The sequence below is a fragment of the Corapipo altera genome, unplaced genomic scaffold (genome assembly GCF_003945725.1).
Source record: "Corapipo altera isolate COAL_440 unplaced genomic scaffold, ASM394572v1 52b, whole genome shotgun sequence".
Classification (NCBI taxonomy): Eukaryota; Metazoa; Chordata; class Aves; order Passeriformes; family Pipridae; genus Corapipo; species Corapipo altera.
The window spans coordinates 1,296,635-1,314,624 of NW_020884922.1; the positions used below are offsets into that span (position 1 = coordinate 1,296,635).

The 17,990-nt window shown below is 41.9% G+C and overlaps 1 protein-coding gene across 2 annotated transcripts in view; it reads right to left on the reverse strand.

Annotated features, from left to right (window-relative positions):
- Positions 1-6,826: 6,826 nt before the first annotated feature.
- Positions 6,827-17,990, reverse strand: part of NIPAL2 (NIPA like domain containing 2) — a 49,101-nt gene continuing 37,937 nt past the window's right edge. The window contains exons 7-11 of one of the 2 annotated variants that reach the window (XM_027657056.1): positions 15,101-15,236; positions 12,619-12,707; positions 10,762-10,825; positions 9,365-9,459; positions 6,827-9,052 (exon numbers count right to left, since the gene is read on the reverse strand). In XM_027657056.1, coding sequence (XP_027512857.1) covers positions 8,958-9,052; positions 9,365-9,459; positions 10,762-10,825; positions 12,619-12,707; positions 15,101-15,236 — 479 coding nt within the window. In that variant the 3' untranslated portion in view covers positions 6,827-8,957. Of the gene's footprint in view, positions 9,053-9,364; positions 9,460-10,761; positions 10,915-12,618; positions 12,708-15,100; positions 15,237-17,990 lie in introns of both variants that reach the window. The other variant, XM_027657057.1, reaches the window with a different exon arrangement.

Below are 17,990 nucleotides of genomic sequence, written 5' to 3' on the forward strand. Positions count from 1 at the left end.
GAACTGAGTGGCACGGTATGTTGCACACTAACAAACACATGATAGGGCTGGTACCACTGAGATACTAATCTCTGCCACATATGTATGCAGTTAACCACACATACCCACAAACACTTTTTCCTCCAAATAACAGTATTTCAAGAGGGCTTTGTTCTCTGCTCTAAGATCACATTTTGAGCTGACCATAAAATTGCCAAATTTCTACTGTCTGAGTGGGAATTTTTCATATGAGGTGTTTACCTCAGAGTGCTGCTGATGGTTATTTATAGTTAGAAAATTTAACAATACTGTTTAACTTCAGAGAAGAAGGTAGTGAAACTGTTTATTTTTTAGGAAAACAACAACACTGGATTTTTTTTTTTTAAATGTAGAAGGAAAGAAACATCTTGTCCTGACAGACATGTGAAGTACCACCATAGCACCCTCTGGACTGCAGCAGCAGGGTCATGGCCAAGCAGAAGTCCTCTTTCCCCAGTAGCCCAGTTCTTCCAGTTCCTGAAGACATAGCTAATGGTCTTCAGTTCAGACTCGGAAAGGATTTCACCTTGGACTTTTAAACTTCACATTAACGTTTTGACCCAGAGCAATGTGAATCCTGACCTTATTTAGGTCATAGAAAGGCATTTGTTTTGTACAGTGCTGCATCCTTTGAAGCCATGCCCAGGACTTCAGGGCACCCCACTGGTGAGGCTGGTGGATAGGGCTGTACAGATGGTGCCTAATCTGCTTTAAGCAGTGAACAAGATTAATGGAGTTCTTCCTTCGCCGACAGTGAAGGCAATGGGAGGATGCTCAGCATGTGCTGTGTAATGGCGTTGGCTTTGGTCCGTTCAGCTGCCAGAGCTATGCAGCTTGATGGCAAGCAGCTGGGGGAAATGCCATTTTTTACTCATCACAGTCTTTGCAAAATTACAGTTTGTCTGTGCTATAAGTGTTTAGGAAATGTGTCTAGGAAGTACATGTCCAGGATGCTTCTGGAATTCATGTGAGTACTTGTTTGACCCAAGTGGGATACTTGAAAAGCTCAGCTCAGTTAAGCATCTACAGCATGAGACCCTGAATCAGGGAGGAGGGGGCTGACATTCAGATCACTCCTTGGCAAATTTGCCCCAAAACTTCTCTCCTTTCCCTTCCCTTTCAAGGGTGCCCTTTTGGCTTCCCAAACAAAGACTTTGCTGACTGCAGCTGGAGATTAAAGGAGCACCATAGACAGGAAGGTAGGAGTCTATTTATCTCTGGCACAGCTTGCCTTTTTCTAGCCTGGATGGAAAAGAAGACGCAAGTCCACGGAGCACTTGAGTGAACAACAAATGGCATAAGAACAAATGCAACGAAAGGGAATGCCAAGGTTGTCATCTCCCATCAGCAGTTTGGATGAGTTTCCTCCTCGGAGAAGCACTGGGGAGGCTCGAGGCGGGACCTCGTGCAGGAAGCAGGTGGTTTGCTTTACCAAGAGCAATGCGTAATGGTCAGGGAGCTGTGCCGCACGCCGGCCAAGCTACAGCAGATGGGCTGCAGTTTGCTTCACTCAAGGATATTTTTCACGTTATGTGTGGAAAAGAGCAGTAACCCTTGTTTGTTATATGAGGCCTTGTAGGATTTTATTTGGAAAAAAGCCATTTTTGACATTAAAAAAAAAAAGCCATTAAAAATGTGAGTCACTGTAATCACATTCAAAGTCCTCCGACGGGGCCTTTTATTTGCAAAGACTTCAGTATTAAAAGCAGCTTTTTTTTTTTCAAATGAACTCTACCACAAAATATCTTAGGCTAATTGAGGTGACATTAGAGATCTGTTCATTTGAAAATACCAAGAAGAACCACCCCAAACACCTCAGAGCACTGGATTCAAACTGTTCACAGTGCAAAGCTACTGGCAAAATAGCTGTGCCTGCTCTGTGGTGTAACGGGACCTTGGGCTGTAAAAACACAACAACATTCCCTCCAACACAGGTGAATATCAAATCCGATATCCACAAAAGGGCTGGAGAACAATCAGGGAGGAGCAGGACCAGAAGGGTAAGGTCCACCTGGGAGCAGGACCCTGTGGGAGCCTTGGAAACCTCAGGGTGGGACATCCACAGCCTAAGCAAATGGCTTATCACCAGAACGATTCAAAGAGGCCACAGCTGGCAAGCACTACTTGAGGTCCTGATGTCCTATTCAGCATTGGCAGGTGCTTGTGTCCTCTTGGAGGGGAGAAGTCCAAATTGCTGCTTTCACAACTTGTGCTCACTGTGAGGTTGTGAGCAGTGAGGGACAGAGGGAACAGAAGCTGATACGCTGATATGACAAATATCAGCATCTTTTCTCTCTGGTGCACCATCACCATCCTTGAGAAGAGATCAATAATTTGGGCAGGGACTACCCACATCCAGGCACCTCTCACAGGTCGTATTTACTTACCACACCTTAAGCAGTCACTGAATTAGTCATCCTCCTCCAAAATCTTGCTGAACTCTCAAGTCTCTCAGGTGTTGCAGAAAGAGCAGCTCTGTAGTGTTGCTTACTACAACTGCCAGGTGCCACCATGTCTGTGTCAGACCCTGGGCCAGAGGGTTTCAAGGTCTCCTGCTGTACCAGACCTCCTGGGGACCTCTGAGCAGGGGTACCTACTCTTTGGACCAGCGCTGAACTCAGTAATGAGTCAGACATCAAATCACTGAAAATAATTGATGCTGCTGCATCTCTGGGTGTGTAAAACAGCCAGTGTTAAAATACAGTGTCAAAACAAAGCGTAGGCACCTCCCAGGAGAGGTGGTAGGGCTGTAGGTGTGAGAGGAGGGGAAGCCAAGCACTCAATCATGGTGCACTGGGTCTGGTCCAGTTCTGTGCTACTTCTTCAGTGCTGCTAGGATCAGATTTTCACTTTGTATTTGACCAAATGCAGATACTGAAAAATGGAGAGAAATCAGAAAACCACCACAGAAAACAATTTGAGGGTGTAAAGAAAGATCTGATGTTGAGAGACTTAAAAGTTCCTTCTCTTTGGCTTAGCAAAAAGCCCAAGTCATCATACTATATTTCACTAGAGGGACTCACTGAATGCTTTAAATCACTGGCAAAAGACAAACAGTGCAAGTTAAATCCAAACAAGTTAAAATAGACATAAGGCGAGTTCAAAAGCAAACAATGACTCACTGGTAGTAAAAATTACTAATGGCATTGGTGGTTCCTCTACTTTGACTAGTAGGAGAGGATGGGTTGCCTTCTTCTATAGATGGGCCAAGGGGTTCACACAGAAGTGCTTAGAGGAGGTTGCCTGACTTGAACTGTAAAAGAGGCCAGGCCAGATGACATAAAGCTGCCTTCTTATATCAGCAAACTCCATTATTCACACTTCTGAATCAAATCCTGCAGCACATGCACGCACCCAGAATCCAGTCAGTATTGTCAGGACATGCAGTTAGTTAACTGTTAAACATTGTCTGGAAAAAAATAAACACATGGGTAACTGTGATGCTTAGTAAATCATATTCCTCAGCTCTTTTCCCTTATAAAACACAGAACAGCAGTTCTTGGAAAACTGAATAGAAGCTCAAGTAGTTTGTTGTATTCTATTGCTGTACAGTGTGTTACCAGCAGTGACCTTCACTGACAGGTAAGAACTACCTAATCAACAGGCTCTGTGCAGTGCAAGCTTGCTTTCTTACTCTTGGCTGAGGGCACTGGAGAGTGTTAGACAGCATAAAGCTCAGGGCTTGATACACTTGCTATTGAAACTCAGGAAAAACTTTTAACTTTTTTTTCAAATGGAGAGAAAAATCCTGATCTTGTGTTCATGCTGCTCTGGATTTACGCCCACAAGCTATCAAATGGAAGACAAATGACAGTGCTGTTATTTCAACCAGTTTAATGATTCTGGCAAAAGATCTGGCAGCAGACTCCAAAGATTTCATCTAGGCAAGGCAATGCCTATTCCAAGAGTGGAAATCTCCAACTAGAGAGCTGGCAAGTGCTTGTTTGTGCTGGAGGCTTAAATCAATCATTTCTATTTTTCCCAATGTGATTTAGCAAAGTACAAAAATTGGCTCCTTCATTAATGGCCACAGGCCACTTTTCATGTTTAAGGTATTAGTACCACGGACTACAGTGAAATATTGACTTCATGTAAAGCAGTCAGTGTTAGAGCCACCTGTTTAATCATTCCTTTACAGTAGTTCTCCTTTAAATATTGTCAACAAATTATTTGTTGACACTGTCAACAAGGAGTCCAGGAGACCACTGTAGTGTGGACCCCTCTGCATTCATGTAAAACTCTTCAGCCACCATGATTTCTGAGTCTGCCGCTGAACACTGTCCCCCTCATGGTTACCTTGTGAACTGAACTGACACAAATTCTCCCGGCACTGTTGACCGAGTCCATGAGCAATCAAAATGCTGCTGCAGGTTTTGTACTATGAAATGCACTTTGAAAGGCCTGGGCAAACCTTAGAGCAAAACTGGGATTTAGATTAAATAAGAAGCCTACTCAGCAACCACCTAACTATTTAGATCTTGAAGTTCCTGAGGTGTTAATAATTCTGCTTCTGTGGATACCCAAAACTGCCCTTGCTTACTTTGGTGGGAATCAGAAAATAAAGGCAATGTAATCTAAGACTGTAAGTTTATACAACTTCCTTGTAAAGCAGTACTCTATAAACACTTCCCAGGTCATGGGAACATTCTGGCAGTACTGTATCTTCTTATCAGAGTAATCCTGTGGTGTATATCCACCCCACAGTCTAATTTCCCTAAAGGGAGGACCCAGCAAGAGCTCTGCATGGAAGACAGTACATGCCCAAGAGACATTGACATCCTCAAGGCATGCTTCAAGAATATGTTTATGTGCCTAAGGGTTCAGATCAGCTACATATGCTCTGAACAGATGTAACACATGGCAAGAGGACCAGGATCCTTTCTAAATGGTCATGAGTGCTTAATATGTAGCGACGTATTTGCCAATGCTGCCTCCTTTTAGGTTGCAACTAAATGGTTACTGCAGCCAAGTGCCTGGAAGTTGTCTCTATGCATCTCTCGTCTTCAAAAGGTTAAAATATCTCCCATCCACCAAGGGAGATGCTTTTCTAGGCAGAGAATAGTCATCCTTCACTCTCAAATCAGTAGGAAAAAAAAAGCTAAGCTAAAACCACATACAATATGTGGAATATAATTATGGTATTAGCCTCTGTCTCCTTTGGGCTGATTGTTAACACAGTCCAGCTGATTTCTGCAGAGAGAATGAACAATAAATTCCAACAAGAAAAATGCCAAGTCTTAGAGGACGGTAACAAAACAGCAAACTGAAAGACAGCTCAGCCTGATCATCTGCACCCCAGTGTTATCAGAGGCAACACTTTTCTCTGCAAGCAACCAACAATCCTGTATAAAGTGGGCTGGAAGGAGAGATCACAAGAGGGAGACCATTTTGAGTTCAGAAGACTTTTCAGTCCATCTTTCCAGCACTGTTTATACACCTTAGAGCAAACAGTCATTGGAAATAAAAAAATTAATCCTCAGAATCATTCACAGTCAGACATATGTCTGGGCTTCTAGTTGAACCTGAGACACTGTTGGTGTCACGAGCTGCCTATCTCAGCCCCCTTTGGGGGGCTCACTATACAGAAGCCATACATAACCGGCTCACGGTTTTGCTTCAGGAGTCAGACACTTAAAAGTTCTTCAAGAAGCTCATAACTGCATTTGGGTTATGGTGATACATGAGGAGTGATCTTAGCAGAATGCTTGCTGTATAGAGAATCTCCTCAGGAGAGAAATAATGTAATATTTCCCCCTGAAGAAGAGAGGTCTCACTCCCTCTCCTGCTTTTCACATCCTTCACACCATACTCTCCAGTCAGCCTGGTTGCCTCAGCTCAGAGAGCTATCCCAGCAAGAAGGATGCAGATTGTGTCTGCAGGATGGGTTAGCTGAACTGGCTCACAGGAAGCCACAGGACCTCACATCCAGGAAAAAGAGGATGAGTCTTTCAGCAGCGCTGAACCATTCAAGCAGCTTGCCAAGTGCATGAAACCATAGCTTCAAAGCACAGAAACTCAAGCCCTTATATTGTCCAGCCTCTTTCCTTTGGTTTTAGGTAACCAGTGCCCTTACATGAAAAGCATGATGCTGCCAAAAGATGGGCTGTAGGGAGGAGCAGGCAATCAGCCTGCCAGGAGAACACCAGGCCCCTACCATTGGCAGATAGACAAATACAGTCCAAAGGTCACTTATATTTTGCCAGCTGAAACCATTTGGTAAATGCATCCTGATATTTTACAGCAAAAATTAAACAGCCTTGCTCTACTCCAGAGCTACCATTTCCAGGCCCATGGCCAGTTAATACTTCATCTCTTGCTGCAGTGTGACCAGCAGTGGAACAAGCATTAAACGAGTCCTCCTGGTTCTGGTCTGTCAAAAATCCCAAGCTGGAGCCTGGAGGACCACATGGGATGCTGCCTGCCCACCATGCCTTCCCCTGGTTTGATTTCTGCATATCCCATGGAGGATCTGTTCAGGAAAATTCAGTCTGCAGGTGCAAGTTTTGCAGCTTATTATCTAGCTCACATTTTTGATATCAGGAAAAACGTTACACTAAAATAACTCATTATTAAAGAGAAGGGCTTCAGAGATGGTTTAGTATTCCAGTGCAAAGGCTTTTGCTTTGTCTGTGGTGTTTGCTACCTAAGTATGGCAAGCAGAATCTGAAAACAGCATTGATTAGAAACTGATTCTTGAAACAAGTCATGTCCCTTTCTTGGCAGAGCAGTAATGAATTCTCATCACTGAGTTTTTCTGATCTTGTAATACACTAATTAGTTGGAACGTACTTGAGTTTCAAAGACCGTGTCAAATCACAACTTTTAATTGCATATAATTCTCACCAGTGTTTTGCTCCATAAATTACTTTCAAATATGCTGGGGTTTAAAGACAATATTTTAACCCTTATAATTTTTGTATAAACCCATAGGAAGAAAGAAAAAAGCATTGTTCAAGATGAAATACAGAAATATAAAATAAATAATAACTTTTGCCACAGATTTTTACATTTGATTTCTTACTCTAAAGAGAAAATCCTATACCTGGTAACCTTTATTACCTCCTCCAGACCTTCTGAGCCATGGAAACAGATTTCGGAAAGATGCCCAAGGCCAATCATTTAGAAAAGCAACAAAACCAAACCCTGTCACTCATTTGTTTCCCAGGTCATAGAACAAAAGCCTGTAGGCCTCCTATTTCCATCTTTACCACACACTCTCACTTGAGACTTAGAAAGAAGCTTAAATTTGACTTGCAAAAGAAAGAGAGAGGCATGCTCTTACTCCCTGGAGGAAGCACCTGAAAGTAATGTGCTTTTTAAAATCTTTATTTAAGCTTTAGAAACTTCAACTCAAGCTGTAAGAGGGGAAAGGAAGGCCAAGCCAGGCAGCTAGTACAAGTAAGGTGCAGACACAGAGCCTTGTCCTGTGTCAGCTGGGAAAGGTCCATATTGAAAAACAGCTTCACAAGTCCCCACATGCCCTAGTTCCTGGGCCATTGTTCCACAGGAAAAACTGCAGCTCTGTGTGTGCTTTGTAGCATTTGAAATTAAATTGCCTTATGGATCTTCAACTGTAGCTATTTTAAAATTAAATAAAAAATTATTCGAGAAAGAAAAAGAGACCTCATTTCCTCTTATCTCACTGAAAAAAATACACAGAGTCTATGGCCCCTATCCATTACTGCAGATTAATTTAAACTTAAAACAAGACATGCACATTTTTCAAGAGCACTTTAAGTTTTTATGCAGAGGATGTGTCTGCTCCCCACTGTGCTGGCTGAGGTGTATCAGTACTATCAGGCAAGGTTAAGTGGGCCCACGATGAATGCCCAGAAGAAGCTTTTTTTTGCTGGGCATCTGGGACTGAGGGACACAAAGACCTCCTAAATCTGAATACGGAGCCTGTATTGCCATCTTTCCCATCACTTCTGGCTCTTTAAATCAATGTGGAGACACTACCATTTAATGAAGGAAAGGTGGTACAGTTACCGTGACTCTTTGTGGTTCTGTTTTTTACAGCCTTTCCTCACACAGCTTTAGCAATGGTAACAGGGAGCTGCCCTATTTTTCTTTTTTAGGAGTGTTTTTCCAAGACACATCAAGAGAGGGAGCCTGGCTACCCCACTTCCTTTGAAGAACTACGTACTTTCTTCACTAAAACCTTCTTTTACTGAAAAAGAAGCTAAACTCAGAACAGACTATGCTAACAGGTCATAGAGCCCAGTGCACAGGACTCTTCTCAAAGGATGTAAAACGTCAAGCATAATTCCCTAGACCTGCCTTGGCTGGGCACCTCAGATATGTGCACATGCCCATGTGCCTATGTTTATGGCAAATATTCTCTTCCCCCTCCTCACACAAGTGTTTATTTCCTTGGAAGATAAGAGAACCAATCTGATGGTAGGAGATAATCGGGATTGTCCCTCTACGTATAATCCAAAATTCTTTGTGTTTACCTATTTGTGTCCACTGTATATATGCCCACAGCTTTGACTCCTGAACAGGAAGGAACAGATTTAAAAGGAATTGTACATGTAGCAGAATACTTTGAAGTCACTTATGAAAGTTCTCATTTCCCACCTTTGTCTTTAAGCAGCTACACAGATCTGAGGGGTTTCAAAGGGGAATTTTTACAATCCTGTTCTGTGCCTATTTGCATTTCAAGGCAATTAAGACTCTAAAAATACCCCCAAGAGGCATTGATACTAGGAGAATATTCTGTATCATTAATGGTTATTTAGTTTTTCTTAAGGCTTCCTTTATATTTAGAATCCATTTGGTAGAATCACAGGATAAATTAATTAGGATTAAATAATACTATGACTCATCAACATACAGGAGTTCAATGTGTACTTAAATACGTTCAACAAAAAAGTGCTGCTGTGCCTTGTTCCAGTGGTATTCCTCCTGTTAGTTGACAAGTAAGGTCCTTTCTTCTTTCAGCTTTGACTTTTCACCGAGTCATCTTCCTTATTCAGTGTGCCATAGCATGAACTGTGAGAATCTGGTTGTATTTTCCCTGTCAGTTTGTGTCCTAAGAAAATGTGGTGAGAGAAGGGAAAAAACAAGAACTCTGTAAAGAATTTTAATAAAACAAATCCCCCATCAATCCATCATTTAAACATTCTTTGCTCTAGTAATCATTGTTTTCATTTGACTGGTTGTAACAATAGTTTGCAAAAACTCTGAAAAATTCTTTGAAAAATCTGTTGGGAACAGGAATAGAAATTAAGGGAACAGTATATTTATTAAATATGACTAGAGCACATCTGTGACTCAATTCTCCTAGGTCAACCCATTATCAGATACCTCATTTAAACAGAGACAGAAAAAAACCCCTACGTACCAGGAATATGTCCACAGTCAATAAAAGGAATTTGTAAATTCTCCTCTTTTTTATTTCTTGTAATTATAAACACACCAAGGAAAGACAGTAGACACCTGCAAAATAACAGTGGCAGAGTATCATTAGAAACAGTTCGCTGCATCTGAGATGAGAATTCTTTCCATGTTTCTTTTTCAAGGACTTCCAAATACAAGTTGCTGAGTTTATAAAGAAACACTTCTTCCTGGCAGCTCTATAAATTCATCTTGGGCTTTCTTTCAGTCTAGGTTTTGCCTCCTGAAGCTTTATTATCAGTTCCAAAGGCTCCACAGCCAAAATTACACTTTCAGCAATATATACCTAATCAAATGCCTGGGAGTGTGAGACTACAACATTTGAATCCCTGAGCAAATCTTCACAGAGCATCCAAACTAGCATTCTAGCATGTGCAATTTCATTAACAATTCAGTCTAGCTGCAGACAATCAACATCTCTGTTGTTTTTCTCATTTGACTGTGTGTCTCAGGGGCAAGCTGCAAGCCAGAAGCAGTGAAAAACTGCTATGGTTGGACAAATCTTCTATCTGCTCTATGTTGGACACACAACTCCTAATTCCTATTTGCCAAATACATGGTTGCTCATCTCCAGATTTTGTCTCTTTTTTGTCTGCAGTCAGACAAAACAGCAGTTGTGTGCACCTACTCCAGCCCAACTGCAGAAGATGAAGATGTCTGTAGCTATCAGCCCCATTTATTTGACAGCACTGTGGCAAGACACCTCCAATAGTTCTCTGAGATGCTTTTAACCATCTCACACCCATTATCAAGTAACTGTCCCCTGTCCCAAAAGTTTTTATGGTGCTGAGAGCCAGGAGAAGGTTCCTGCTCTCACAACACCTAGGCCATTCTTCAGGAATTTATTTAGCATGCTCTGAATTCTTCTGCAGGCACACTGTCTTTCTTGACACGGGAAGGTGGGAGAGAGTTATTATATTATTCCCTCATAGTCAAGCAGCTCATATAGTTGCCCATGCCTAGCAGCAGCAGATACACAACTGGAAGGTAACATGGGAGATGTCTCACAGCTGTAAAAGCACCCCCTATAACTTGATATTTGGTGCAGAGCAGTGATTTCTCCTTCCTGCTGGAGCAACACATGCTGCTGGTTTTTCATTCCATCATGAGATTAGTAGTTCATAAGTGTCTCACATTTTTACATATTTGGATTCAAAACCGGGCTCCAAACTCCCAAAGCACAGACATCAATCTTTTTTTTAGTGTTTTTTTATCCTGCTATAATGGCTTTTCCATAATATTTTAATAACAAGGCAGGTTTCTTCTTACTGAGAAAAGAAGGCACAAGGCAATGCTGTTTCAGTACAAACTGAAACAGCGCAGATTTTAGGCTGATACACTTACCCGAACAGAAACATGAACACACTCAGGAAAGCTGCATTTTGGAATTCCCGATAAAATATGACCCCTGGAATGTGACAGAAACAAGAATTGCAGATCTTGACTGGCTTCCAAGTGATATGAATTACAGCTGGGAGGGTCAGGAGCAGTGTCATGCTTAAATGGAGCAAAAAAATCCCAAATAAGGTATTAATGCACATTGTGATGTGTTCACTTTATGTGCCTATATTCTATAATCTAGGCTTTTTCAAGATACTGCATGGGACTGGTGAAGATTTAGTCAATCAGGTTGGAACATGTGCTGGGTTAGTAACTGCACGGATGCACGTATTTTTTGCATTGTCAGCAACAGTTTTTATGCAGGTCAAACTCAAGGTCTTATTCACAAGCAGAGACATACCAATATAGCTAAGAGGTTCTTCATGGATTTCGTTAAGATACTCCAACAGACCATGTGGACATCTTAACTCCAATTGGGAACAGATTTTCAATAATTAACTGTGTCCCTCATGTTTATACCAAGTTAAGGGCTCCAGCAGACAAGTTCGCCAAATCTTTCTGGCTGAAGGGATCACTAGCTCTTTCTGGTCACCCCTCTTCCAGGAATTAGCACCTCTGTAGTGGAGGTGACAGAACCAGATGTGTATCTGGATCTCAGCTGCCCCGATTAGCAGCCAAGTATATTAGCTTTAAACCACTGATGAGCATAGTTCTGCTTAGAAACGCCAGTGTGAACCAGTGCAGCTGAAGTGTGACTGTGTCTTCAAAGGCTGAAACTGGGGATGGGGGTGGCACGAGACAAGATACCTTCTATGAGCAGCCCAGTAAGATTCAGCAGAGATTGTTCTTCTAAGCCCTACACTGGTTTAACTAACCTGGTGCAAATACATGTGTATCCAGTCTCAAAGCTATTAAGCCATTCCTGAATAGGTACTTGATCTCTTAAGGAGGCACCAGGCCAAACTTCCCATATGGCCATAGGAATGCAACCCCTTTTTGGCACAAGTCTTCTCTCAGTCACAAAGTGTAGGTCTCTTCTAACACAGGTGCTGAGGCAATCTGTGCGTGAAGCTAACTCCCTTCTCATTAATGGCAGCTCTGCATGAGAAACTCTGCACAGCAATGACAGGAAAGCCCCCAGTGTGTGTTAAAATGAGTCATAAATGTTCTAACAACACGATCATTTTGGCTCATTGCTGATACAGCATCTTAGTCGTCCTCCCTGCTCGTGTTCTGATGCTGCGCACCATTTCCAAGATTTGCAGTCCCTCTTTAACAATGCTGAGTTCAAAGTTCTCACCCAGAATAAAATGTTAAATGCTTAAAAAGTCTTTGGAGTAATTTTATTTCCTTCACTTAACCCAGAATTCCACCTTCTGAAACAGAATATACGCTAACTACTATGAAACACAGCTGGTTGTCATTTGAGTAGTTTGCCAGGCCATTAAAATTACTCTACCAGTTCGTATACAGAGAGGCTGGTGTGCACATGGTAAACGCATTTACTGGATGTCAAGATGGGGCTAGGATAAATGCAGGTACTTCTAGTAAGCCAGCAAGACACAGTAAATCACACATATCTATTCTGGAAGAGCTAGATTTTGATTGTTTTTCATAGAAAATAGGTTTGTGTTGGAAGGGGACCTTAAAGATAATCTAGTTCCAACATCCCTGCCATTTATTTTGCTTCAGAAGTTGTGAACTTGTTTATTTTTCAGAACTTAAACACCTGTGACTTAGGAAAAACTTTTTGTGAAGAGAAAAACCATGGCTGTTTTGGGTTCCTGTTCACAGGCAGTAATTTTTGAAAACGTGATGCTTAGAACATCATTCTGTAGAGGCAGAAGGCTGGAAACAAACCTGAAATGATGGCACTGGTGGTGAAAAACACAAAATTAATGGGCACAACTGCTGTTGCTTCATACAGATGCATTGCTTGATTCAGGAACCTGCAAGACAAGCATTATTACACCTCATGCCTACAAGAGGTTCCTTGTACTTTAAGTCAGGTTAAGCCACCTTATGTCAGTTTAACAATAAGTGCGACCGTTTCTTACCACAATAGCCCTAACTAGCATACATGTATTGAATTTACTTTCTGGTTTTGACTCTGCAGAGTACAAACAAGACACAAGAGACTTGGCATGAATCCTTCTGGCCATGGGCTATCAATGGATATTTTTTTTTTAAGCATTTTTGGAAAAATTTTGTCTGCCACAGATAAGGCAGGAATGCTAGGGTATTATTTCTTATGGTCTGCATCGGTTCTTGGAAGCAGTGATGCCTGCAAGCAGCCAGGGACAAGTTGCTCTAATTTAAACAGGTTGTGTAAGGGTATATTTACAGCACAAACATGAACATGTGAGTTCTTGGAGGAACTGTTTCACTTTGCTGAAGTCAACATTGCTGCTACTGCTCGATCCAGCTTGGCTGAAACACCTATTTGTATATTTATCCATGCAATCACACCCCAGAAACATTCTGTCCTGCCGGAAAAGTCCAGAAAGATAGCTCCAAGCCTGTGCTCCTTGGGTTGGAAACTTTCTGCTGTCGTCTTCAGAAAAGCAACATGAATCCTCACCAGATTCACGACCAAGAGTGTGCAGGACCACAGGAGCATACACTGCACACAGACCTGCAGGGTCAAGAAACTGGCCATGGAGTAGCCTGCACAGTCTGCATCAGCAGATCAAAAAGGCAAAGCAATTAACTCACTTTCACAGAGACCACAGCTACCAACATTTACCCATAGAGTGATCAACCATGAGTGTGAACTTGTGGATGCACCAGAAGATACTCTGTCATGTGAACAGTGCATTTCAGACCAAAAGAGAAAAATCAGGAGCCTTCAGAGTATATTCTAACCTATAAAAAGAACCACATTTAAATGTTTCACTGGTGCAATATATGTGCATAGTAAAAATCCAAACTTGGATCTGTTTTAGCCATTAAAGCAATTGCATAGTTATTTTAGCAACTGTTGAACAGTCTCCATGGTGCTTTAAAAATAAAGAAATCCTACATATCCACAGGATAGTCAGGATTTTGAAGTCATTGACAACACCTCATTATTTTCTCCCATTTGCAACAAACTTGGTCACAGGAACTAAAACAATGATACCAAGGCCCAGCACTGGATCCAGGAGATTGTTCCAGCACAGGCTGTTCTGAGCTAACAATCAAATAAAATAAGAGAGGAAACAAATAAAATGAAAAATTTATTCTGACAGTACTGTCCCCGTAAGAAAATGCATCCAAGAGAGAAGAGAGAAAGGGACTCAGCCCAGGGAATGAAATGGGCACATTTCACTTCTGTTTTAATTTTGGCCCAGCAAAAGAAATAAAGAAAAACTGGAAAGATGAAGCTTAATTCAGCAGCTTCCTATCTACCAAGCTCTTATTTCCTATTTTAAATGCCCAGAGTTGTTCTTCCAGTGAAGACAAGCTGGATGTAAATCACTCTATAATCTGCTACAGGGGAGTTCCTGAGTCAGCCATGGAGAGTCACTGCATAATAATGCACGGACTTTCTGATTCCACATGGGAATGGTATGTTCTGCCATGAAAAAGCTGGGTTGGCTCTTCTACCGGAAAATAATCATGCAAGTAAATACTCAGGCTCACACTGGAGTAGTCTAGATGAGATTACTGAATGATGCTATCAGCACCTGAAGCAGAGGGACAGGCATAAAGGAAACAGACACTCTGTTCAGCTGTAAGACATATTTTACCACACTGCCATACCCAGCAATCTGCAAAAGCAGCATAAACCAATCCCTTAACAGACCAGAGGCCTGCAGGGAAAACCTGGATGTCCCCTGCACACCAAAAGTTAACTATTTCCTAGAAAGGTACAGACATACAGGATAGCAAAGTGCAACATGCAGATTTAACAGAGGCAGGGAGAAAGTTCGGATAAACTCTCTTCTTCAGTCTGACTGGTGACACAAAGCTGGGGAGAAGAGATGCGTAATGAGGATAACATGGCCATTTGATTATTCAGTAATAAAGATTTCTAAAAGTAACCCCCAAAAGATTACATAAACATAAATTTCATTTAATAAGTTAAGACCTGTGCCAAAACTAGTCAAGCAAATTTGGGAAGACCTTGTAGAAGGTGATAAGGAGAGGAGGTAGTATCTATAACAATCAATAATAAACTAAGAAATAAAGCCTAAATAAGCAATACCATCAGTTAGAGACAATAAATGCATCTGTCAAGGCTCTGCCAGGAATTTGTTGCCTCAAAATGTGACTTGTATCTGGAATCATTATCAGTACCAAATAAAACTCACAGATAAAATGTGTATGAAGGTTAGGAGATAAGTAGAAGGTCACTTACTTGACTTGGAAAGCACAAGAACTTGCCATTAAAGCAACCATGATATAGAAAATGGAATGAGTTAGCTGCATTTTCCCCTTCACAGATAGTGTTATCATACTGGACACAGCCTTTACAGCAATGACAGTCATTGATGCTGAAAGGGAAAGGGATAGATTAGCAGGGCAGGATTCACAGCAGAAACCTCAGAGCACGAGGGAGAGAGGACAAGGTTCCAGGTCAGAGCCAGAGGTCTGATTACCTAAAATAAGACTGAGGTAGCATTTGGGCACCTAAAACCAAGTGTATAATTTTATAAACGCTTGCTAAGCTACATCAAAACCCAGAGTGGCCTTAACTCTATGTGTGCTTCGTGTTTTGCTTTTAAGTTTTTGGAGCACACTGGACTACCAGTTGGAGGTGGTACAACAGCCCCCTTGACTTCTAGACATACTTTACTTAGCTCCAGCTGCTAATTTGGAGCCCATGTTGTATTATACAGGAGAGGTCGGAGAGGTCTGGTTATCTGTTCAAAGCAGTTAGGACACCTCTTAATAGCAGCCTGCATGTGACATTGGCAGCCTAAAATAACACTTCACCCTCAGGATTTCTCTGCTGAGATGGGAGCCGGCCAAAGCTCGCCAAAGCTGACTTCTGGGATCACATCCCAAAGCTCCTAACTCTCCCCATGAGTTATGTATGGAGGGCAGACAACCAACACAGGGGTCTGCACTTTTTTTCAGGGGTGGTGCTCTTAAGAACATTTATGGGACTTAGCCAATAGAACAGAATATTTCAGTAGTGTGTTCAATGAGAATCACTCTCATTGCATCACCACAAACAAATCTCAGACAGCAGGCAATGGTTTTAACACATGTCAGTAGTTCACAGAAGTCTTGCAAGACAGGTCTTTTAGAAAAGGAGCTGAGAGTTTAGCTAAGAGTTACTTTAGATTTTCTTTTGGAGTGTGCTATTGGTTTGTTGAATCACAGCCTAACCCAAGTAGGCTGTGATTACTGCAAATAAAATGTAGCAAATCCAAAAGAAACGAAAAATTTTAAGAAGAGTCAGGCTTCAGAGACGACCTTTGAAGAAAGGTAATTAATTGTCAGGAGCACCTTTCCCCAGCTGGGGTCCAGTTCCACCCTCCTGCAGAGCTGAGGAGTGTTGGATTTCAGTGGTCTGATCCATCCTCCTGTAACTGCAATGTTCAGATTGGCAAGGAGACCTGCACTGTGCAAAAAGTTCAGGCCAAGGTTGGGAGAAAAGGTGGGGGGAAAAGAATGAATTCAGGTCTGTGGTTTTGATTGTAAGTATTTTTCTTATAGCAAGTCCAAAAGTTCAGGGAGAGTTTAAGAGTTGCACACATCTTGTGATGATCCTGTTCACCACCATGAAATTCACTGTTTTCATAACATTTTCACCAAGCACTTCACTTCTTTCTCTGTAATGGAAACAGGTGAAGTGGTTTAACAAACACAGCTGTAACACCGAGCAGAGGTCAAATGCTGGTCTGCAGTAGTGCAAATGGTATGATACAAAGTCAAAAATACACTCAAGCCCCAACAAGCAGTGCACATAAAAATTGAGATTTGCACTCTAATATGGGGGAGCTATTATTTTAAAAGAACACTTATAGGTAAAAATCAGTACTTTGAACTGTCCACCTAAGGGTAGATTCCTGAAATTTTTTTTCTGATGAAAGGGCAGTTTCCATGCCTTATAATTTGAATAAGGCAGAAAAGAAAGCACCGGGGGTTTTTGTTTGTTTGTTTTGTTGGTTGTTTTAGTTTCTTTGAAAAGTGGAATGGTCTTTTTTGCTAAATTAGCTCTGGAATAAGTTTCAAAACCTAGGAAATGGTTTTCGTTTCTGTGTTGTAATGACCTCCCCTCAAGGCTAGTGTAACAAATGATGTCACTTCCCAGCTGTTAGGGCAGAAAACTCTGAAATCTCACTTTAATCTGAAATATGTCCCCTCAAACGTATGATAACTTTCAGTATATACATGAGGTAAGATAATTCTCACCAAATGAATTTGCAGTTGTACTAAGCAAAATGTTTTCAGATTTTATGATCACCTCTGTATTTTCTTCATGATGAAAGTAGCTTGCATGTCCAGTGAAACACAAGGGCTGCCCTCTCTTTAAAGAAAACTTTCTACATTTAATTTACATCTGGATGAACACTCCACTAGGAATGTACCTGAACTGAAAAAGATGAAATTCCCTTGCCCAAGCTGCCAACAGGACCCCAAGCCTCATCTACTCCTCCAGCAGGCAGGGCCTTCGAAGGGTCACGTGTCAGGGGGCAGGTCACAGCTGGGAGCAAAGTTACTGGGCAATTTCTCAACCCCTCCATCACTTTGCTCAGACCAAAGAGAAGGCTCTAGGTGTAACTTTGTGGGGACTGCCAGGCACCAGCACAGCTGCAGGAACCAGAGTCAGATGAAATCATGTATTTCATCTCCAAGGGAAATATCAGTATTTCAGAACTTCTCATAAACCAGGATTTGTTTGTTTGTGTCTTTTTTAATAGAGCAGAAGTAATGACTAATTTTTCCTCAAGCTGGATATGCTCACCAAAACCTCAGCAGCCACCAGCTGAAATTGTATTTTTGGTTGTTTGCAGCCTGACTACCAAGCTGCAGTTAGTGCCTGCCAGGTCATAGGTTTGCAGCCCTGCTGCTGTTCAGCATCTCCAAGTGTCCCTTTCACACTGGCAGCATCAGGGCTGTCAGGCTCCACAGCAAAATAAGCATGCAAGGCTACACAGATGAATCACCCAGGTCTCCTGGAGCTGTGTGTTGACCTTGCTTGGGGCAGCCACAATGGTGGGCCTGCACAGAACTGTGGCAGGGAGGTGTAGGAGCCCACCTGGAGATCTTCAGGCTTCCAGCTATGCAACAAGGAG